Genomic DNA, 21,442 nt, shown 5'->3' with positions numbered 1-21,442 from the left:
CTTGACTAATTTGATTGGACTGCTCTGAGCTTCTTTACACCCTTTCCATATTTCGATTCTGTGATCCATTTATGTTGTGCAATATGTTGTGCATCGCACATCATATAACATTATAAAACCCTAATTACAGGAACTGAGGTAGCATTGAGAAATGCAGTCTTCTTCACTGTTTAATTTCGTCTTCCCAACTAAAACATGCTCAGTGATTGGCGGAATAGGGTAAATCTTCTGTTTAGGGATTATGCAAATGGACAGACTAAGAGTGTGCCTGGTTTGCAACATAATTATCACATTTGGTTTACTTTACACTTTGGGGGGTATAAGCCTGTACTACTGACTCGCTGAACAGTTTACTAATCGCTTGTTTAACATGTCAGATGGTTTTGAGGTTCTTCATTGGTAAACATTTCGAGGTTTCTTTAATTTTTGATTGTATACAGTATTTTTTAAATATTTAGTTTGATTCTTTTTAGCTCTATTTTAAACTAGGTGATTTGGCTAGTGAGCTGTACTCCCTATGTATGTACTCCCTATGTATCTAACTGCTGCTTTCTCCCCAAAGATTGTTCCACTGATTCATGTGTCTATGAAGGTGTTTTGCTTGCCTCTCTCTTTGACTGTGTTTTTCTGTGTTCAGCTGTCTTTGATCCTGGTGCGGAATTCAGTAAAGCATGTGAAAGATTACCAGTCAGTCAACAAAGAAAGAATATGAACAATTTCTAGCTAACTATTGGCAATATTGTTGCTTTCTCAGGCTAACTGTTGTCAGAAGGGAGGAATAGATTGAAATCCATTGACGTCTTCCTCAATAGATGAGACACCATTATTCCATTTTATGCTTTAGATACCAGCATGCCATAAGGATGTAGCGATTGAGGTTTAGGAAGAGGGCTTCCTTATAAAAACTTACTGAGGCAGAAATCATTAGTGTAGTGCTGCTCCTCAAGATTCGTATGTGCAAGGCGTGGCTTAACTGCCCAATATGGGGGTCGCAGTTTAACTTTACTCCCTAGTCTCACCTCACATTAATCCTACAACAGCCCACTAAGAAGGATGCTCTGGCCCATTTTCTTTCCCATTTATTGTCTGCTAGTAGAATCCCCACAGGACGGAAGCTGAAGGATTAGAGACTAGGAAGAAGGCACCTGTGGAGCAGGGTGAACCCCAGCCTTCTTTGCGGGAGTAGTGCATTGAGCAAGCTGCACGGTGAAATGAGATACTGTCTATTGCATGTCCCTCCAACTCAGGGTGTGCCTAGAGCCTTCTGAGGCGGGCACCATGACCCCCAGGTTCAGAGACAGTCCCTCTTCTCTTGCCTTGTACTGACATTTACCTGCTAAAACCACGGGCACCCTCTCTGTACCCGAGAGCCTCAAGGCCTGGAATCCTTGGGCCTCACACCATCTAGCTTGATGCCACCAGTTTTATGGAGTGTGCTCAGTGTCTTTGAAGCTCCTTGGGGAAGTGGTGCTGTTATTTGTGTGAAGAAAGAAGGCAATACCAGGCACCATACGTAGCCCTTCCCTTTAGTCTTTTTCTGACTGGCCTTGAAAGTAACTGACCCATTCCATTGACAAAGATTTTGGTGAAGCAGGCGCATTAGTGAGTAGCTTTTTTATGCTTTCCAAACCTTAGATGTTACTATTATATGAGTAGCAAAGCTGCAAAACGTGAGTTACAAGTTGCTAAGTAAATTTCATGGTAAGTTTCAGCATCATCTTTGCCTCTGACATCTCAATAGCTTGAAATTTGGTGCTTGGACCTTTGGATACTCTGGTACATTTGGTACTTCTTAGCGCCTGTGCGCCTAAGGAGTTCTATGACCATCAGCACTTATGATGCCTGTAGTACTGGTACTTTGAGATTTGAGTCTTCCTACGAACTGTCCTGAAAATCGTAATTATTTTTGGAGAACAAGAGAAGCGAGTTGCAATTTGACCAGGGAAGTTTGTGGATACCTGGTTTATATTAGTATACAGCTGGAAATTGAGTAATTGCAGATATGAAGGGAATAGATTGAGGATCCAACATATATGTGAACACTGCTATTGTCATCATTGCTACTTCCTCTAATGACAGGCCTTTGAAAATAATTTTTAACCCACCTAAAGAGACCATCCGTATTACTGTACTGTCATTTTTTTTTTCTGCTATAATCCATGCTATAGGTTTCGATAATTGCTGGGCTGGCACCGATAGACTAATTCAGAAAATGTTGGAATCCTTTTTTGAACCAAGTACCAGTTCACATATGGCCAGAAATGCTACCCAGGAAATTCTTATGTCTATAGTAAACAATACACATGTGGTGCAGGACTAAGAAGGCCCTCTGCACGAGAGTTGCTCTGACTCATCTGTGGGCGTGATTTAGAGCTGGGCTGGTGAAGACATTAACTGACTGTCCAACAAGGGCCAGGCATACTATTTTGTCAGCTCTGTTGGACCCAATATGGTATTAAAGGGCTGCAATGTGTAGTGCAGAAAGAACCTGAAACCCTGAAAGAACTAGTACATGATGTCGAGCAGACCATTGAAGGACCTTTGACAATAGAAGCTTCGAGAGTTGAGGGTTTTTTGAAAAATGCACTGGATCTAGGGCCTCGTCAAAGCCCGTCCAAAGAATAAGACACACTGATGTTGAGAAAAATGTCTTGTCATGTAAAAGGGCTAAAAGCACCATCATTTGGTAAAATTCAGGATGCATGGATAATGAGTGGTGGCAATTCTTTACATTCAATTTGCTGCTTGAAGTGTTAGACTTGCTGCCAGACCCCCCCTCAACAGAATCCGTTTACGTCAGGTGCTGGGACAGATTTGTAACCTTTAAGCTTTTACAAAGTTCATACCAAGTAACCTACTGTGGATGATCAGCTTTTTGTGGGGATCTTCTAAGCAGAGAAAGGGAAGGCTGTGCAGAAGAGCACACTGTTGAGGTAGATAGCCCTCTGCATTAAGATCTGCTATGCACTGGCCAAGAAACAAAATCCGGAAGATTTGAGAGCCCATTCCTTCAGGGCAAATGCTGGTACAGTTGAGTTGGTGTGAGGGGTGTCCATTCTGGACAATGCTAGTCTGCAAAATAGGTGTCAGTGCATGTATTCATGAAGCCTAATGCATTGACAGTGAGGTCCAACTGGAAGGACACTTTACCCGCTCTGTCTATTAGACTTTTTTTGTCTGAGCCCACTCCACAGATGCTCCGCCTTCAGGAGGTACTGCTTTGGTTTTTATTCTAAGGTGAGGAATCTGCGGTTAGAAGTGTCCATCAAAAGATCAAGCTACTTAGCTTCGGTAGCACTTTGTGGATACTCCATCTGACCACAGAGTGCTCCCTGTCCTCTCACCTCATTGTTCTGTGAAGAGGCCTCTCTTTAGCATGTAAAAGAGCCAGAAGCTTGTATTCAGCATACAGTTACCAACAATTGCAAAGGTTGCCCACTTGCACCATTGCTTTATTTCTTTATAAATTAATCAGATAGTGAAGTTTTTTCGCAGTGGTGCCTCTTATGCTCCTGTGGTGGGTGACTCCAGTGCTTTTGTTCTCGGGACATCTTGGGAACTATAGAAAGTTTTGGATAAATTATGCAGATTTAATTAGTTGGCTATTAATATTTCTAAAATAAAGTTGATAGCCTGCATACCATATTAAGTGTTCAAGAGTAACTTCACATTTAGATAGCTCTTGAGCAAGTCCAAGACTTTGGGTTCCTGCAGTTGAAAATATCATCACATTTAAAATAAAAAAAAAAGAAATGATGATGTCAAGGAATCTCCACGTCAAGGGAACAGGTGTAACTGTACCCTCTGCCAGGTATCATGTTGAATGGATGGTTTCCTGGACCATGGAACTTAATAAAGTGCATTGACAAAGTGCTTCACTATAGCATAAAGAAATATGGGGATATAATAAGGTCATCTTGTTTTCTAGGTATGAGAAAGACTTTTTGAAACATCTTGTGAGTTTACTATCTGACACATCAGCTGCTCCCTTACTGGTGGACTAGTCATTGTTGTTATTCTCTTCTTGGCAAAGCATAGTCCGCTAAGTCATATTTGGTGAGGGTTTGGGTGACTCCAGAGTTGGGCCATTCCATAGAATGCCTGTATTATGTGCCGGATCTAGCTGGTGGTAGATCATTTGGTTGGTGTAGATATGTTTGAGGCCTTGCAAAAACAATTAGGTATACCCAGCTATGATCATTCCCTGACTTTATTACCATGGTTATGGTACGTAAGGTAAAAAAAATAAATGTACAAACTAGGGCTACAGAAAAACATGGTTATGACTTCTCCTGAAGACTCATTTACACGCATATTTCTAATGAGGCAGTGCATATCTAGATTTTAGGTCTGCTTTGAGAGGTGAAATCTGTTTTAGCAAGAGTTTTTTAGATTATAAGTAGGTTTGGCATTCTATATTTGAATAATTTTACTTATGAATGGAGTTCTTTTCTTGGACAAACCAATCCCTCCGATCACTAAACCGACCTTTTAAAGGAAGAAAATCAGGTTTTGTTCCTGTTGTCTTTTGCATGCTATCTTCAAGAACCAGTTGGCTTAGCCAACTGATGAAAGGCGTAGATGCAAGAAATACAAAATAGCTATAGGGAATCTACAAAACGGACACTTTAAAAAGCGTAGTGCTTGCGGTGTGGGTTATCTGTTGGCTGCTCTGAAAATGAAACAGCGCCATATTAAACACTGGCTTCATTTCATATTGAAGGGACTTTGTAGTTATATAAAATATTCCTTCTATGTTATCTACTGGCTGTTTAGATACTATAGTGCGCGGTCCAATTAATGTTTGTATTTTTTAAGAATGTCCTTCTTATTTATGTTTTTTGTATTTTATTGTCGTTTTGTGGGTTGTTACCCGATATAAACTTACTTTGTTTGAGATTTTGGCATTGGATCAGTGACCAGTCGTTGGGCGCCCCTGTGTACCAGTCAGAATGAATACACTTAGAGTTTGACCTAGGCTTTGAAGCATTGCTGGTTCAGATCCAATTGAAAAAGCTTGAACTTTGGGGGAAACCTCTATATAGCACCTATTACAAGCCCTACAACGATTCTAATACCATGGCAGACATGTATGTAAAAAGGTTACGAAATAGTGCTAAAACAAATAAAATACACTTGGTCGAATGTATTTCGTTTTTATGAATGGGGAAATAACGAGTGGCCCCTAAGGTGGTGATCTTTTATCTTTTTTCTTCCGTGTGAGAAGTTTTTTTATTGTCCGTAATCTGCAAAATATTTTTTGCTCAACAACCCATTGTAACTTCTATTATGCATTCCAGATTGTATTATTTTGTGGAATAGTCTTTTTTTCTCACCTACCTTTCGAGGACTAAAGGAAGGCTTGTGTAGATGAATAATCACTAAATTCAAGTTAATTCAGTGTCTAAGTTGTTCAAAGGTTTTTAGGGGGAATTGATTGACCTAATTCTTAATATCTTTTTGACTTGTGAATATGTATAAAAGGCTAGGAAGACCCTTTGTAGATTACAACTTCTGTACTTTTGTCACAAAATTTCCTGAAGGTCAGTTGAAACTACATGTAGAAAAGTCCTGCAAACACAGCGTTCTCTAAAGGAGCTTCGTGCTAATTTGTGAATTTCAGGAAATTTACACACTACAAAATTTTCATATGTTGCATAAGTAATTAAAATGTTACCAAACTGTAAATAAAATCTGAGCGGTTCTGGTCATACTAATTTTGTAGCTATTGCCTCCCATTTACTAAGGAAACTGCAATGTAAGTAATGTTCTTAGGTAGATTGTACGGGGTCCTATAAAGAAAAAAGAAATTCTATAATAATTCAGCTTCTTGATCCCATTGTGCAGTCCCTTCAATGCAATGAGAAAGCAGATTTTTCTTTTTGAAAATAAATAAGTAAACTGCATCGCATCTCCATATGGGTGTGGACTCTTGTCATTGGAAAACAGTTAAGATAGTGTTTTTCTGATTCCAAGGCTACCCTCCTCCCTTCCTAGTGGCTGTTTTTAATTAAAGAACAGTGGGTGGCTCTAATAGACTGACGTGTTAAAAAGTATTTGACAGCATATCTTAAAATGCCCTCTCTTTTATTGTGGAAGACTGCAGTATTGTAAAAAAAAATACTTGTTTTAGTGATTTTTGTCAATATATTTTGTCTTGCAGAAGGATCCTGGGTTCGACAGAGGCCAGTTTCACAAGCAGATAGCTGTAATGCGGGGACAGGTATGTTGCAACAATTTAATTGGGAATTGAATTCAGTCTCCAATAACTTTTCCCCCACTCACGGGCCATAGAGTCCCAATTCTGAAACACTGTGTAGTTGTGCGCATTCTGGAGACATACAATCACTTTCTACTTGTTCATCAAGTTTCGAAACGGTTTCTTTTTTTGTCTAGAGTCCTAATCCTTCCTTTGTCCCCAGCTTTCTAGAAAATCTTTTTACATTTTTACTTCTTAAAGTAGAGCGTTGCATTTTTCAAAAGTTAACTCATTGATTTCCTTGCCCTACTACTTGGAAGATGGACCCTGCATTTATGAAATATCTTTTCAGTTTTTAAGTAAATGAGCACACTATCTGCACTACCCATGCATCACACTTAATATCTTATTTTTTATGGTGAGGAATAGCTTAGTGATCACAGCATTTGAGACGGTAAATTCTTCTACTGATACTTGCAGTTCATTTAGAACATTGGTTCATCTGCCACTGGGACATCTGAAACTGCTTCTCCAGCTGTAAAGAACCAAACTTTGTTACGCCATCACAGAGCACATGTTTCATCGTGCTCATGTGACGTCAGATTCATGTTCTCTGCCTGCTGGCGTTGGTTAGATTTTATGTATCCAGCATCATTTGAGCATGAGAGACAACCCTGAATGTATTTTTTACTCACTAAGGGTAGTGGTCGGTTGTACATAGTTCTTCTCTGCAGTGCTCAGGTCTGTATTACTTAAGTATTTTCAGTATACAAATCAGAAACCAGTATAAGTCCTGAAATGTGCCTGATACACTTGGCCTGGAAATTGAGTCGGGGATGTCCAAAATATCCACCATCCAAAACAAATGATGTGCCCAACTTTCTCATTAAGTAAAGGTTTCACTCCTGTGATGTCCAAGTTCACTAGCCACTCGGTTTACGGATGAGGCAGCGGCTGAATTAGAAGACTCTAGTGGTTGTGGGGTGTATCTTTAAGCATCCCAGTTGCGCTAAAGATTTTACCATTGCATAGACACTGACAGGGGCACTCAAAACGGGCACCAAGGAGTTCAGTAGCTACTGACAAGTGCAGGACAGTCCTAATCATGGCTTTTGCTGGTGATACCCTTAGAACCATAAAGGCTAGAAAGATATTTTCAATGGTTCAGAATTGAGCCTCCTTGAAGGGTTTAGCTAACAGAGTCCTTTGCTTTAGTGTCCACAAAGCTGTTTCTTAACTCCGACAGAATACCTTCTGGCATATTGGCCATCAATCATACTTGCAGTATGTAACAGCTGAACAATCCACAGTCTTAATATGTTAAAAAGTACTAGGAAGATGCAGCAGATGTTCCATTTGTGGAAGGGGAACATATAACTGACTCCTTTATCTAGGGCAGCCCCTTTGTGGAGGTTTCCACAGGGAATATTGTTGCAGCCATCCGATTACAAATGTGAAACCTAATCAAAACCTTTAAGCAATGCTTTCCGATGGGAAACAAATTAAGAAAAGTTAGCAACTTGTTGTAGTCAATACTGATGAAATCTCAGAGGAAAACAAGTTTATCTGACCATTGGAGGGTTGAAGAATGTACTTTCAACCGTTCTATTTACCTTTTGGCCCTTTTTAGTACCTAAACTTTGAAGGACATGGTACATTTTCCATTCAAATTTTTGTCCAAAGGGCGTTCGGAACTTTAAATAATCTGATGGCTGCAAGGGCTTCAACCTCCAATCGCAAAAAAAGGGGTCGGTAAACACAATAGCAATTTGACTCTGATAAATGGGGCAACAAAGTCTTACACCCTATGTAAATTGCTCAGGACATATGAAAATGTGCTATTGTAATTGACATCACAATCATGTCTGCACACTTAGCAGCACAGCTAAACTTAGAGGCAAACCGAATGCACAGGGATATGGGTATTTCTCAAAAGTGGAAACTTTACAAAAAAAATATTAAAGCCATTTTCGAGATTTGATGAACATCAAAAATAGATCTGTTTGCAACAGCAGATTATGCAAAAGGTCGAACTTTGCATCCAGATATCCGCATCCATTCTCAAATGGAAATGAACTGTCACTAAATTTGTGCTAGATGTTGGTGTACCCTTTTCACCCTGTTATTAATATTGCGAGTGGTAATCCATAAATACATGTAGAACATTACAAAACTGCTCTGGCACTTGCATCTACTGGAAACGTACTGGGGACAGTAGTTGCTAAGCCTTACAAATTTAGTAAGTAGCAGATGTACCGTTCAAATCATTTAGATGTATCTGTTCAAGACATAAAACAATAAGACAGGAAACAGAAAAAGAAGATGTCAGTGCATGGGACATTTTAGGTTTAACCTCAATATCATAGACTCCCTGTGTGATTGACCCCTAAATTGAAAAAACCTTTTCTTATACAGAATATTTCCAGACCCAAGAAATAGATGCCAAAATAATAGATAGCATGTGAATGTCGAAGAGTTTCAAACTTCAAATATATTCATCCAGATAAGTAACTGGTTATTTATAGCATGTGTTAGATACACGTGCTCTGTAAACTCCTGCCATCTAGTGTTGGACTCTGACTTTTACAGATTGTTTACAGATTGGACCTCTCCCAGCCTTTGAGCCCCCAGACCACTGACAAAACCTGACTCCATTCAAAGCCAAAGGTTCTATTGAAGGCGACACCAAAGTGCATGTCTGCTTTGAAGCTATCGTTGTTGCTGAGAACACCCTTAATGACCGGCATCCTCCAGAGGCTGCAGGAGGAGCACAATGTGAGTCAGAAGTGCCTCTTTATTCTTCATCTTACGAGGAAGGTTGTGGCAAAACCACTACCTGAACCCACAGACATTCTGCCTCAGGCGAGGAGACTGGCATTTGAGGAAGACCCTGCATCGGTGGCTCATTCGGATCCCATCACCAAGAAACATACAGAGGCACTAGCCCCTTATTCTCCACCTCCTACACAATCACCTCAACCACCACCATCATGACCACGTACACCTACTCCACTGCCTCCGCCACAGGGATCCCCATACTCTTACGATTCAGGCAATCTTTTCGGCCCTGTTGACTCTTACAACACCGTTTGAGTCTGGATCGACAGGACCCTTAGAAGACTGCAATGTCTGCCCCCAGGTATACCAGAACTCTACCATTGCCTTGTTAGGTCAGTTCCCTCAGGGATTTCACAACCTATTACAAGGTCACCCAGTGGGCCGCCATCTTTCACTAGGTGGACATGCACGTCCTCCATAAGGAACATTTCCTTATTGAGTGGACATTGAAATTTCTGCACATGCTGAAAGGCATACTCTAGTCCATCCTGGAGTCATTTAAGGAACCACTAAATGCCACAATAGTAGCACCCAGGGTGAAAAGAAGTACAATCCCTCCCGTAGTGATCCCGGTCTACTTCAGTTCCCACATCCCATGCAACTCTGGTTATTTCTAGCGCTCAAAAACAGGCTTCTGCTCGAACTATAGTTGATTCCTCACCACCTGGTAAGGAGAGCAGCATGCTTTTTTTTCAAGTCCCCTTAGCACTCCAGATGTACCTTCAGCACCAATAAGGTGTAAAACATCTTCGCAGATATTTTATTCCCACAGCCCATCCATTCCTTTGGTTCACTTACTCAATACAAGAATTTCTGTCTTTGTACTGCAAGATATAATCATTGGCCCAGATTGTATATTCTATGGTGATCCACCATCTCACAAATTGTATCCAGATTTTTCTTCCCATAACCTTTTAGTTTACTTTATCCAACATGTGATTATGCTTACTGGATTTCATCTAATCTAGCATTGTCTGGGAATCACATTGTAACCATTTTTCTACAGGTTTCCCTTCTAGCCACCAAGATCAAAAAAAGTAGCTTGCTTTGATCTGCATTAAGTGCCTCTTCTCCCAAATCATTATATCTTACACCAGAAAATACCAAGATGGGACTTACCTGCATGTTATCTAGTATTGCTAATACCTTACCCACACCTTGCCAAAAAGAACACAAAACAGGGACCATCCAAAAACATGCAAGTCATTAGCCTCCATGGTACCACAATTCATGTATTTCCTCTCCTGATTATTCTTAAGCTTCACCAGCTTTAATGGAGTCCAATAACACCTAAGAATTGTAAAGATGTGTCACCCTCTTAGTGCAGCTTATTTAATAGTGGCATCATGTCTGTCTCTGCTTGTGGCATGTCTTTCGCCCCTATTTTATATGGTGGTTTTAATTTCTCATCCATTACTGTGGCTAAGTGCCAGTACCAGAAAGTAACTTTTTGTTCTTATGAACAATTTCTTTCATATCTTTTTCCATCTGGCAAGCTTCAACCTTGGACCAATGTTGACAGTTCGGCCACAGGGTTATTTGCATATATTAAAAGTTAAAGATTATTCCTTTGGTTCCTTAGTTCCAATGTTCTCAAGTGTAAGAAGCTTCACACAGCTGTCAAGGGTGTAGCCATGGGGGAGTGGTAACTTAGTGGTGTACACCCAACTCTGTGCAATGATGGAGCCCAGTGGGAGTGAATGCAGGAGCTGGTGAAGCATCACCCTGAGGAGTTTTGGAAAAGGTAGGAGGAGATGGTGTCTGAGGTTAAGTCTATCTAAAGTACTGCCACCGTGGTGCTCCTGAGGCTGTGGACAGAGCCTCCCGGTGGTCAACATCAGCGTCCTTCTCAGACACCATGCCTGGCGCCATACAGTGGGGTTTAAACTTGAGGTTCAGCAGACACCTTCTTGATCTGCCTTTCGATGGGTAATATCTGTTTGGGCCTCATGTTGATGAGATGCTGGGGAACACAAAGGAGGACGCCAACACAAATCAATGTGTGTCCTTCACATTCTGCCCTTTAGAGGCTCTTTTTTTAATGCAGTAACCTGAAGAAGGGGCCAGGGCCACTTCCTCTGATCCCCTCCCATCATCCCAGAGACAGCAGCGGTCTTTCAGCCAGAGAGCGAGCAGAGGGTTCCCATGGGCGGACCTTCACCTCTAAGCACTGTTTTGCCCCACCTCCTCCTCTGAATCCGTCACCTGTCATGGGGAGATTGTTTGATTTCCTCTCCCATTGGAAAGAAACTTCATCAGATCAGTGGGTACCTCCCGTGATTCTCAATGCCTACTGCTTGTAGCTACTCTCAACCCCTCCCAACATCTCCCCGCAGACACATACCCTAAGCAATTAACATCTCAACCTTCTAGAGGAAAATGTCTAGGCGCTCCTCCACAATGGGAGCCATAGAAATAGTGTCCTCACTCCAACGGGGAAGAATGTCTATTCTCTTAACGTCCTCATGGCCAAGAAGGACGGCTTCCTCAGGAACTTCAGCTCCTCAACCAATCCATTGTGTCAGAACATTTTCACATAACAACCCTGCAGGATGCCATCCCTCTGCTCCGACAAGGCGACTACATGACATCGCTAGATGTAAAGAATGCTTACATTCACGTCTCCATCCATCCTGCCCACAGATGCTACTGCTGCTTTGTGTTAAGTGGCCATCATTACTAATTAAAAGTGCTTCCCTTTGGGTTACCACCACTTCAAGTGTTTTTAGAAAGTGCCTAGCAGTATTAGCTGCTCATCTATGAAGAGATGTCCACATTTTCGACACTTGACTCATCAAGAGCGCAGACAAGCAACAATGCCTAGCTCACACCTAAGCTGCTATCTCCCTGCTTCATGGCCTGTGATTCACTAGAAATGCTGCTAAGTCTTATTTTCAACTCTTTCAAGTCTAGCCCTCCCTGGGATCTGTACTTCATGCAATGACAAGCAAAGCCTACCCCTGGCAGCAGAGGGTGTTGCCATTCCAACAGCTCCTACCTATTTTTCAGCTCAATTGTCAAATCACAGTCCTAACTGTCATGTGCCTCCCAGGGCTGATTGCCTCTTGTATTGCATTATTACCCACACCAGGGCTGTACAAGCCCCCTTGCAGAAATGCCTCTCTGCTCAATGGTCACAAGTGAAGGGTCACTTGGAAGATCTAGTATTAGTAAAAGACCAGTGCCCATTGGTCTCTTTATTGGTGAAACAGCAATAATCTGCTACTAGGCAGGCCTTTTCTCAGACACCATTCTGCATGTCACCATTATCACAATCACAGGCACCTCACTAGCCAACTGGCGGGAGGGAGGTGATGTGTGTGGGGGGGGGGGTCACATCTCAACCACATGACAGTTTAGGGCATGTGTCCCTCTATCACCAGGTGAGGCACATTAACTATTATGAGCTGCTGGCTGTGTGCCTTGCTCTCTTGGCCTTCGTTCAAGGTATTCAGGGCAAGGTATTCCTCATCAAGTTTGACAACATGACCACCATGCATTACCTCTCCCCGCTCTCAGCCCAAGCACAGGAGACCTGGCGTTGGGCTATCTGCCACTGCATGCAGCGTCTGGTAGAGTACCTTCCAAGAGAGGACAACTATCGGGCAGACCTTCACAGCCAGACACATCAAGTAGTCCTCTATTGGGAACTCCATCCGCAAGATCCTGCTGTAATGCTTTCTTCGTGGTGGCACCTCCCAGATAGACCTGTTTGCCTCCCCTAAAATACAGAATTCCCAGACTTCACCTCCAGGTACCTACACTCGCAGGCCATGGGCAATGCACTATTGATGAACTATCCATGGATGTTTGCCTTTGCTTTTTTACCTCTTCTTCTGAACACCATATGCAAGATGCAACACACATTCCTAACTCTTATCCTAATGATCTCTATATGGGCTGGAAAGCTCTGGTACTTAACACTCTACAAGATGTCCATCAGCCCCCACAAGAAACTTGCCAACAGGCTGGACCTTTCCAAAAGGAACCAAGGTCAGATCAGACACCCAGATCCCAACCAGCTCAATCTAGGGATATTGCGCCTGAGGTCCTAGAGTTCAGCAATCTGTGTCTCGCTGAAGAATGCATGGACATCCTGCTCAAATCACGTTGGCCTGCCATGCTGCAGAGTGGAACTGGTTTTTCCGTTATTTCATCTGCAGTCACCTGGACCCTGTTAAACCTGGTGTCCAGTACATCCACATCGTCAGGTATTGTTTCTATAAATAGTTTATAGAATTCCATAATCCTCCCATCTCCCCGATACACCTTAGCCATTAGTGGTATTGCCCCGAGTTCTTCCTGTTTCCTAACTAGGTTCTTTATACACCCCCTTATTTGGACATATTTAAAGTATGTTCTACTGCTAATCTCGAATTTCTGAGCCAATTCTGTGAATGACAGCATGTCGAGGTTCTCATTGAACAAGTCCCCAACTCGCTGTATGCCTGCTTGTGCCCACTGTTTAGCCATGTTATCAAAAACTTCAACTGGAAAGATCGACGCTCCCCATAGTGGGGTATATCGGTTGCATTTCGGGATTTTCATAATTTTACAAATTTTACTCCAAACTGATCTAGCTGCCTTCCAACATCTAGAGTGTTTTTTTATACCAGCTAGGTACTAGCTGTCTGAGGAGGAGCCCTGACGTTTCTTCCCCCACAGCTAGTTGATATATAGACGGCAAGTTATCCTCACTCACACAATTATCTACTCCCATTTCTTGCACAAAACTCGCCAAAGTATAGATTTGGAACAGCCCAGCCACCTCTATCCCTTGGTAAGGTTAGTGTCCTCAAAGCCCGTCTAGTTTTTTGATAATTCCAGATAAAATTGGAAAAGATTGAATTCATTTTCTGAAAAAAATATGATAGCAGTTCTTGGGGGATTGCTCGAAATAAATAAAGTATTTTAGGGAAGATCTTCATTTTTAAGACATTAACTCTGCCCACTATGGTTAAATGCAAGTTATCCAACCGCCAAAGCTCAGTGGATATCTCCTGTAAGACTGTGTCAATGTTATTTGCCCATAGTGTGTTCATATCCGGCCCAATCTTTACCCCGAGATAGGTTGCCATGTTTGCCTGACACTGATCTTGGAAAATTCCCTGTCTAGTACAGATTATCTGCGTCTTTCCTTTATTCAGGCAGTAGCCTGACCTGCTCCGGAATTCCTCTGCCATTCTCTCTACTTCTGCTATTGCAGTTGTTGAGTTTGATGTAATTACTGCAATGTCATCATGCGAGTATTTTTGTCTCATATCCATTAATTTTATAGGGTTCAATTACTGAGTTTTCAATTATCTGCCTAACAAATGGATCCAGGTATATAGCGAATAGGATTGGGGAGCAGGGGCATCCCTGCTGAGTACCCCTTGCTACCTCTATCAGGTCTGATGTTATTCCCATCATTTGTAGTCTAGCAAACGGTTTATGGTACATTGCCTGAATTGCTGTTATCATTTTTGGACCTATCCCTAGCTCCGCTAGAGCCCCCCACAAATATTGCCATTTCACTCTATCAAAGGCCTTCTCTGCGTCCAAGAGAATCACAGCCAGTCCATCCCCCCCTTGCTGTCGCTAGATCTAGCAGAGATATTACTCGCCGAGTGCAATCCGTTGTTCCCCTCCCTGGTACAAATCCATGCTGCCAGGGTGAGACCAAACTGGCTATGATTCTCTGGAGTCGAGTTACCAAGACCTTTGAGAATATCTTTGCATCTGAGTTTATCAGTGAGATAGGGTGATAGGACCCTGGTTCTGACGGGGTTCTCCTTTTTATGAAATATGATTATGTCTGTTTCCTTCCATGAGTTAGGCAGGATCCCCCGATATTGAACGTCTAAGAAAAGATCATGAAGGAATACAGCCAGATCGCCTTGAAGTATTTTATATAGCTCTAATGGAATTTTGTCTGGACCAGCGTTTTTTCCTGAGGAGAGAGAGTTTATAGCTAAGACCGTGCCCTCCAATGTAATCTCATCTTCCAGGTCTGAGCGTGTATCCGAATCTATCTTGCTAAGCTGTGTGTATTCCCTTTCTACAGTTGTTAAATTATCACAAGGAGCCTGCTGGTATAGTTTGCCATAATTTTGCTTAAAAGCGTTCATTATTTTATCAGAAGATGTTTCCATTTGCCCCTCTGTGTTTTTGATTTCAGTTATATTATTCCCTGTTGGCCTTTTGTCTGATCCTAAGGGCCAAAAGCCTTCCCATCTTTTCTCCATATTCATACATCTCTTTTCGGTACTCTTGATATTTTTTTGGGCTACCTGCGTTTGAAACATTTTATTCATCTCTGCTCTGGTAATTATCAGCTGATTCTTAGCTGTCCTTGATCTAGTGCCCTCCCCCTGAGATAATAATTTAGTGTGTTCTGTTTCTAACTGTGCTAATTTGGTAATTAGGGAAGTGACCTGTTTTTTCTGCATTTTCCGCTGTTGACCCACATAACTTATTATTTCACCCCATAAGCACCCCTTAAACGTATCCCACACAGTTATGCATGAGGCACTATACCGGTTAATTTCAAAGAATCCTCTAGCCCATTGTTAAATATATTTTACAAAATTCTCATCTGTCAGCAGTTTCCTGTCAAACGACCAAGAGCGGGGTTCTTTTTTCAGGCCCTTGCCCACTATTTTGAGCATAAGCGGATTATGATCCGAGAAGATTTGCAGCAATTTATTAATCTCTGCTCCCCCCAGTAGGTTAGTCGAGACCAAGAAATAAAGTAAACGAAAATATTTTTGATGCGGGTATGAAAAATACGTATAGCCAGGATCAGAAGCCTTCTTGGCTACCCATACATCTACCAAGCCATGACTAGCCTTAAAATTATTTATTGCCTGATTGACCCTCGGCTTTCTTCCCTTGTATTTCCGCCCTTCCACATTATAGCTTTCAGAGTGTATATTAAAATCGCCACATACTATTATTGAATTTGGCCATGCAGCAAGTTCTAGCTCTTCCCATAACTCTGGGTCATCTTGGTTTAAAGCATACACAGCCACTATAGTTACACCAATACTTAATAATGCAATGGCCCACCTACCGCCATGGTCCGTTTAATGCTGCCTGCTTGACGCTTGACAAATACTGCTACTCCTCTAATCATCGAGGTCTGTAAAGAGCATACTGCTAAATCATATCCTATCATTTGGAGGATACCCCGATTATTCCACGAGACATGAGTCTCTTGTAGGCAGATAACTTCCGGGGCTAAAAATCTCAGGATTTCAAACACTTTTGCTCTTTTATTCCTATCATTCAGGCCTGCAACATTAACTGAGCAAATCTGTAGATTATTCATTAATTCTTATAACATTATACCATCTCAATATTTCCACCCTCTTTCCTCTGATCATCCCTTTATTATCTGAATTTCTAGTCCTGTTCGATACCATGCACCTGAAATGGCCATTATTCCCCCACACCCCTCCCCCACCTTTCCTGTCCCCCGTGCCCCCTCGTCTAACCCTCCCATCCCAACCAACCCTCAACCCACCCATGTTGCAGCTCTTGGCGTAATCTTAGTGTTCCCCCTAATTTCTACCATAATCAACCATAATCAAATAATCAAATCATCAGGTAGTCCATATACCCCAAAGTGTGTGAAGGGGCTTAATAAAACCCACAGCATATAGTAAAGAAATCTATATTACTACCCTTCTTCATACCATACCACCCCCTGTGCCTTCCCAGATCCCGTAGTTCACCACATGATACCTAAATCTAAAGCCTAGTCTACGCATCCTATTTTTTCCCACTTAGCTCATCAAAAATTATTTTGCTTTGATTTCTGAGGTAAAAAAACGGACCCTATCCCCAATTACAATTTTCAGCTTTGCGGGATTCAGGTTCAATGTCTGCTCTCCCTTTTCCTGAAAGGGGCTGATCATCTGCCGTTACCTCCACCGTCTCTCCACAGTCACTTGGCAGAAGTCTGGTCTTCTAAAAAATTTGACATCCCCCACCCCTGCATGGAACCTCAACGTAGTCCTTACCAGGCTCATATGTCTGCCCTTTGGGCCTTTTCATTCTTGCCCTTTGCAGTTCCTATCATGGAAAGTAGCTTTCATCGTAGCCATAACCTCCCTCGGATACATAAGGAGGTTGCAGGGCCTCTTGCACCAGGAACCCTTCATTCAGCTTCATGGGGACAGAGTTGCTCTCAGAACCAACCCAGAGTTCCTCCCCAGGATAGTGTCTCCTTTCCACCTCAATCAGACTATAGAACTTCCAGTCTCTTTTACTCAACCATTCTCAGTAGCAGAGAGAGCCCTTCATACTGTAGATGTTAAATGCACTCTCATGTTTACATTGACAAGACCAAGCCCTTCTTTAATTCAGATCAATTGTTTGTAGCCTTCATAAACCCGTGCAAAGGCCAGTCTAGCTCTTAGTCTGGTATTGCCACAAACCTGCTACCATAAAGCAAAACAATCCCTCCCTTTTTCCCCCAGGATGAACTTGACACACACACACACACACACACACGCACAAACCGCAGCCATAGCCTTACTTAGTAATATCCTGCTAGTTGATGTATGAAACAAGACCCATATATTCACTAAGCACTACTGTGTGGATAGCCCACCAACAGGCTATGTTGGCTAGACCTGTCCTAAGGACTTTCAGACATTTGCCTCATCCACACACTGGTCACTGATTGTAGCGGGTACTGCTTTATAAAGCATGTTTATTGCAGTAAAACATGCGACGAACGAAATATGTCACCTACCGTCTGGGAATCGTTTAGCAGCGTTTAATGCTTTAGATTCGCATGGCCCCACCCTCCTCCCCGAAATCATTTGGCTCTACTTGCAGATCTCTTCTTGCAAGACTTAACTTACTTACTTAATACACATGATGCTCCATACGACATTCACTCGCCACACCATACTTACTGTCACTGTACGACAAACAATCCATTATGAATCTGATACTCATTTAATTGCCCATTAAGGGTGTAGTCACAGTGCATTTCTAGGCGCAAAAACATTAGAAGGAAAATAAACTGCAAGCATCAGAGTCCAACACTAGACAATATAAGTATGCAGAGAAAGTGAATCTACAGCACTCCACTGTAGGACTAGACCTCTAGAGGGTAAAAAATATTTTGGATATGTCCAGTCTACATTTGTATGTTAGAATTTTTGAGGGCAAACATATCATGCTACAAAATATTGAGGCTGAAATATTGCCAACCAAATCATCATAAAGTATATATATGTTCATAAATGTTCATAAATCTAGACGTTCAATTCTTAACTTCATATCCATGTATGTTGAAGTTATATATATTTTTAGGATATGCATATCTGGTAAGCACAGTAAACCTATACTTACCTACACCAGAAAAGTTGATTAAATGGATAGGTTTTAATTTTATCCTTGTCCAGTACTGTTGGAAACCTGTCATACTGTCATCTCTTTGGGGGTTTCTTATTTTTATTGTAACAAGTAAATATTTCAGTTTTCTTCCTTTAGTTATATTCGTCAATTGAGAACATGCGTTGTAGTTTATAGTAGTTTCAGGAACAGTAGAATAATCTTGGAACTCTGGGTAAGTTGTCTTCCACCGCCACCCTTTCATTCTTTTATTTCTCGAGTTAGCTCAGTAATGTACATTTCTTTTGGTCAGATGGGATCAGGCAGACTCCTTTGCAGTCGGAAACCCAGGGGACATCTTGAGTTCTTTAAATGTGCCTGATTTAGTTATTATTATGGATAGCGTTTTGCACAAATCATAATTGTAAAATACTGTATGTGCCTCTGGCTACCAAATGTAGACCAACTTACTGATGCATTTAATAACAATTTATTGTACACTATTCTAAATTGGCTGTGAAGCCTGTCCACGTGGGAAGTAAGATTCATACTAAAGGTTCAGATTCAGCTACCGTCACGTTTCTTATAAACACCCATTTGCGAGATGTTTGGGCCTTTAGGAATATATTCACAAAACCCTTACAAGTGAACTCCCATGCTGCTTTTATGTATAACAGAGCAGGGTTGCAGAATGTCTTATGGTGTTTTACCTCCACTCCTTACCTGTGACACCCTTCCAATTTGACTGAACTACTGGATTCTGATAGGGGGAAAAGAGTGGTAAAATGAGGAGCTTTAGAAAGTTGGAATGAAGGGTAGTGATCTGTTACTGGGAATACTATAAAGTGGTAACACTAATTGTCTTTACTTTCATGTCTTTTACAGCAGTTGAGGCTGGAATAAACGGTGGTCAGCATATCGCTCACAGCCTGTCTAGCCATAACTTGTCCCCTTTAGGACCCTTTTGAAGGATATCTATTGGCTGCAGCAGGCAGGCTTTTCTAAGGCTTTCTGAAAATTGTATGATTCCTCTTGGCTGTTTTCTCATTACCCTTTTTATTCTCTTCAGATCTTAAACCTAACACAAGTTTTGAAAGATGGAAAAAGTCCACTTCAATTGGTCCAGACGCCTCCTGTTATTGTAGAGACTGCACGATCACACCAGAAAAGCTCCAGTGAATCATACACACAGAGTTTCCAAAGCAGAAAGCCTTTCTTCTCCTGGTGGTAGCGAAGTGAACAAGATGGACATGAGATACATGGAGTGTGAAGACCTTCATCAAGGAGCCAAAATAGAAAGATTGCAGACCTTTCACACTTTAAACTGAATAATGAACATCACGCCCATGCCTTTTCATTCCTGCCTTGGCGACATCTTGAGACTGATATACAAGATGTTTGAAATAATAGTTCTGCGGTACTGGAGAGCCACAGACTTGAGGTCTGAGTGTCTGGCCTCAAACAGGAGTTGTTTACAGTCCAAGCACGAACGCATATCAATGGAGAAAGATGCATGCAAACGGATATACTTTGAAAACATGAAGGGCATTGGACACACACATATATAGATGGATAAGATGCCCCATTTTTTCATCCACCAAAGCTTTCATAAAACGGATGTTAGGTTTAGCTCTATCAGCTCCCGGAATTGAATGTAAAACCACTTGACTGAGCAAATACAGTATTTATTATATTAACAAACAAAAGAGAATCTTGTGGTAAACAGGAAGCCAAAAAAAGTCCAATCACCCTGTTTACCAAATTCTCGAGGACTGTTTTTAGCTTCAAGCAAAGTTATTTGTCTGCTTCTTTATGTCTTTATAGGGAGGTCAGCAAATGTCTTGTTCACATTTTCACATCAACGGTCATGTATATGACTTATGTGGAAATATTGATTCCTTTATGGACATCAAGGCAGTCTACATGCTGTTGTATGTAACTGTAACTAGAAAATCGTACATCACATGTACTAATACATGTGTACACATCAGTACAACAATGTCATTAACATCAGCATATTTTTTAGATCATATTTGAAGAACCTGCATGTGAACACTGGATTACAGCTGTATATAGATTCTACTCAGCCGCGCATGTACTTAGTAATCTCCCAGCAACGGGGATATTTGGAAAGCACTTAATGGAATTCTCCTATGTACTGAGCTAGGATTTTTCAATACAGACTGTTTTGTAAATGTAAAACGTGTTGTACTAGCTCCGTCCTTCACATCCCCACACCACACACACCTGCAAATGTATACGTTTATATCGATGCACATACTTCCTTCTCTGAACGATATAGCCCTTGGTCCCTTTGTTCTGAAGACAGTAAGTAAAGTTCGCCTTGGATTGATGCTAATTTTCTGGGTTGGAACTGGATCAGATGTGCCACTGGGGGTAATTTATGCCCACAAGTCACTTTGCCTGGCTTCAATTTGTAAAAATTAAATTGATGCTTTTTAAGAGTAAATGTCCCAGACTTGTGGAAAATGTTGGTTCTTAGTCACTTTCGTACTTATTCTGCAAATTCATAATTACTTTTTATGCTTGCCTAGCTAACATTTTCCTTTTTTCTCTTCAACTTCATTCATTCTTGCTTTGCCAAACTACTACAAGCTTATGCTTTGCTTTCTTTTGCATCAATTGTTTTCTGTGTTTTTACATACGCTGAGCCTATGTTTCTGTGTAGGAATTTGAATAGCCATCTGAGGTCTCGATGAGATCATGGCGGAGTAAGAGAAGTAGATTACTAAATAAAGGGGTTTGTGGAGGAAATGAGTCTTTAGTTTATTTCTTTGCTGGCCAAAAAGGTTCCAATAACGTGTGGAGGGAAAGAAATGTAAGAATATACTCATTTCTCACCATGGCTAAATGTTAAGTGTATGGGGTTGCTTGCTCACAGCAGAGCCCATACTTTGGTGCCCATTTGACGTTGGCAGAAACGGTGTATACAATCAGGCATACTGAAGTGAGGAATTTTTGTTTCACTGCCCGTACGTAATGGTAAGTTTCATTAGTGTCTTGGCATCTTGTGAATATTTAGCTTGCTGTTCCAAATTGATGTATGCATTA

At 41.4% G+C, this 21,442-nt stretch overlaps 1 protein-coding gene across 1 annotated transcript in view; it reads left to right on the top strand.

Moving 5' to 3' along the window:
- The window catches only part of PI4K2A (phosphatidylinositol 4-kinase type 2 alpha), a 240,615-nt gene extending 219,470 nt beyond the window's left edge, over positions 1-21,145 (top strand). Inside the window, exons 8-9 of the mRNA XM_086922620.1 lie at positions 6,164-6,223; positions 19,440-21,145. Coding sequence (XP_086778746.1) covers positions 6,164-6,223; positions 19,440-19,601 — 222 coding nt within the window. The 3' untranslated portion in view covers positions 19,602-21,145. The remainder of the gene's footprint in view (positions 1-6,163; positions 6,224-19,439) is intronic.
- Positions 21,146-21,442: the final 297 nt, after the last annotated feature.

The sequence above is a fragment of the Lissotriton vulgaris genome, chromosome 5, assembly GCF_964263255.1.
Source record: "Lissotriton vulgaris chromosome 5, aLisVul1.2, whole genome shotgun sequence".
In the NCBI taxonomy this organism is placed as follows: domain Eukaryota; kingdom Metazoa; phylum Chordata; class Amphibia; order Caudata; family Salamandridae; genus Lissotriton; species Lissotriton vulgaris.
The sequence above is the reverse complement of the archived record's forward strand: the minus strand, read 5'-3'. Positions and strand labels throughout refer to the sequence as shown.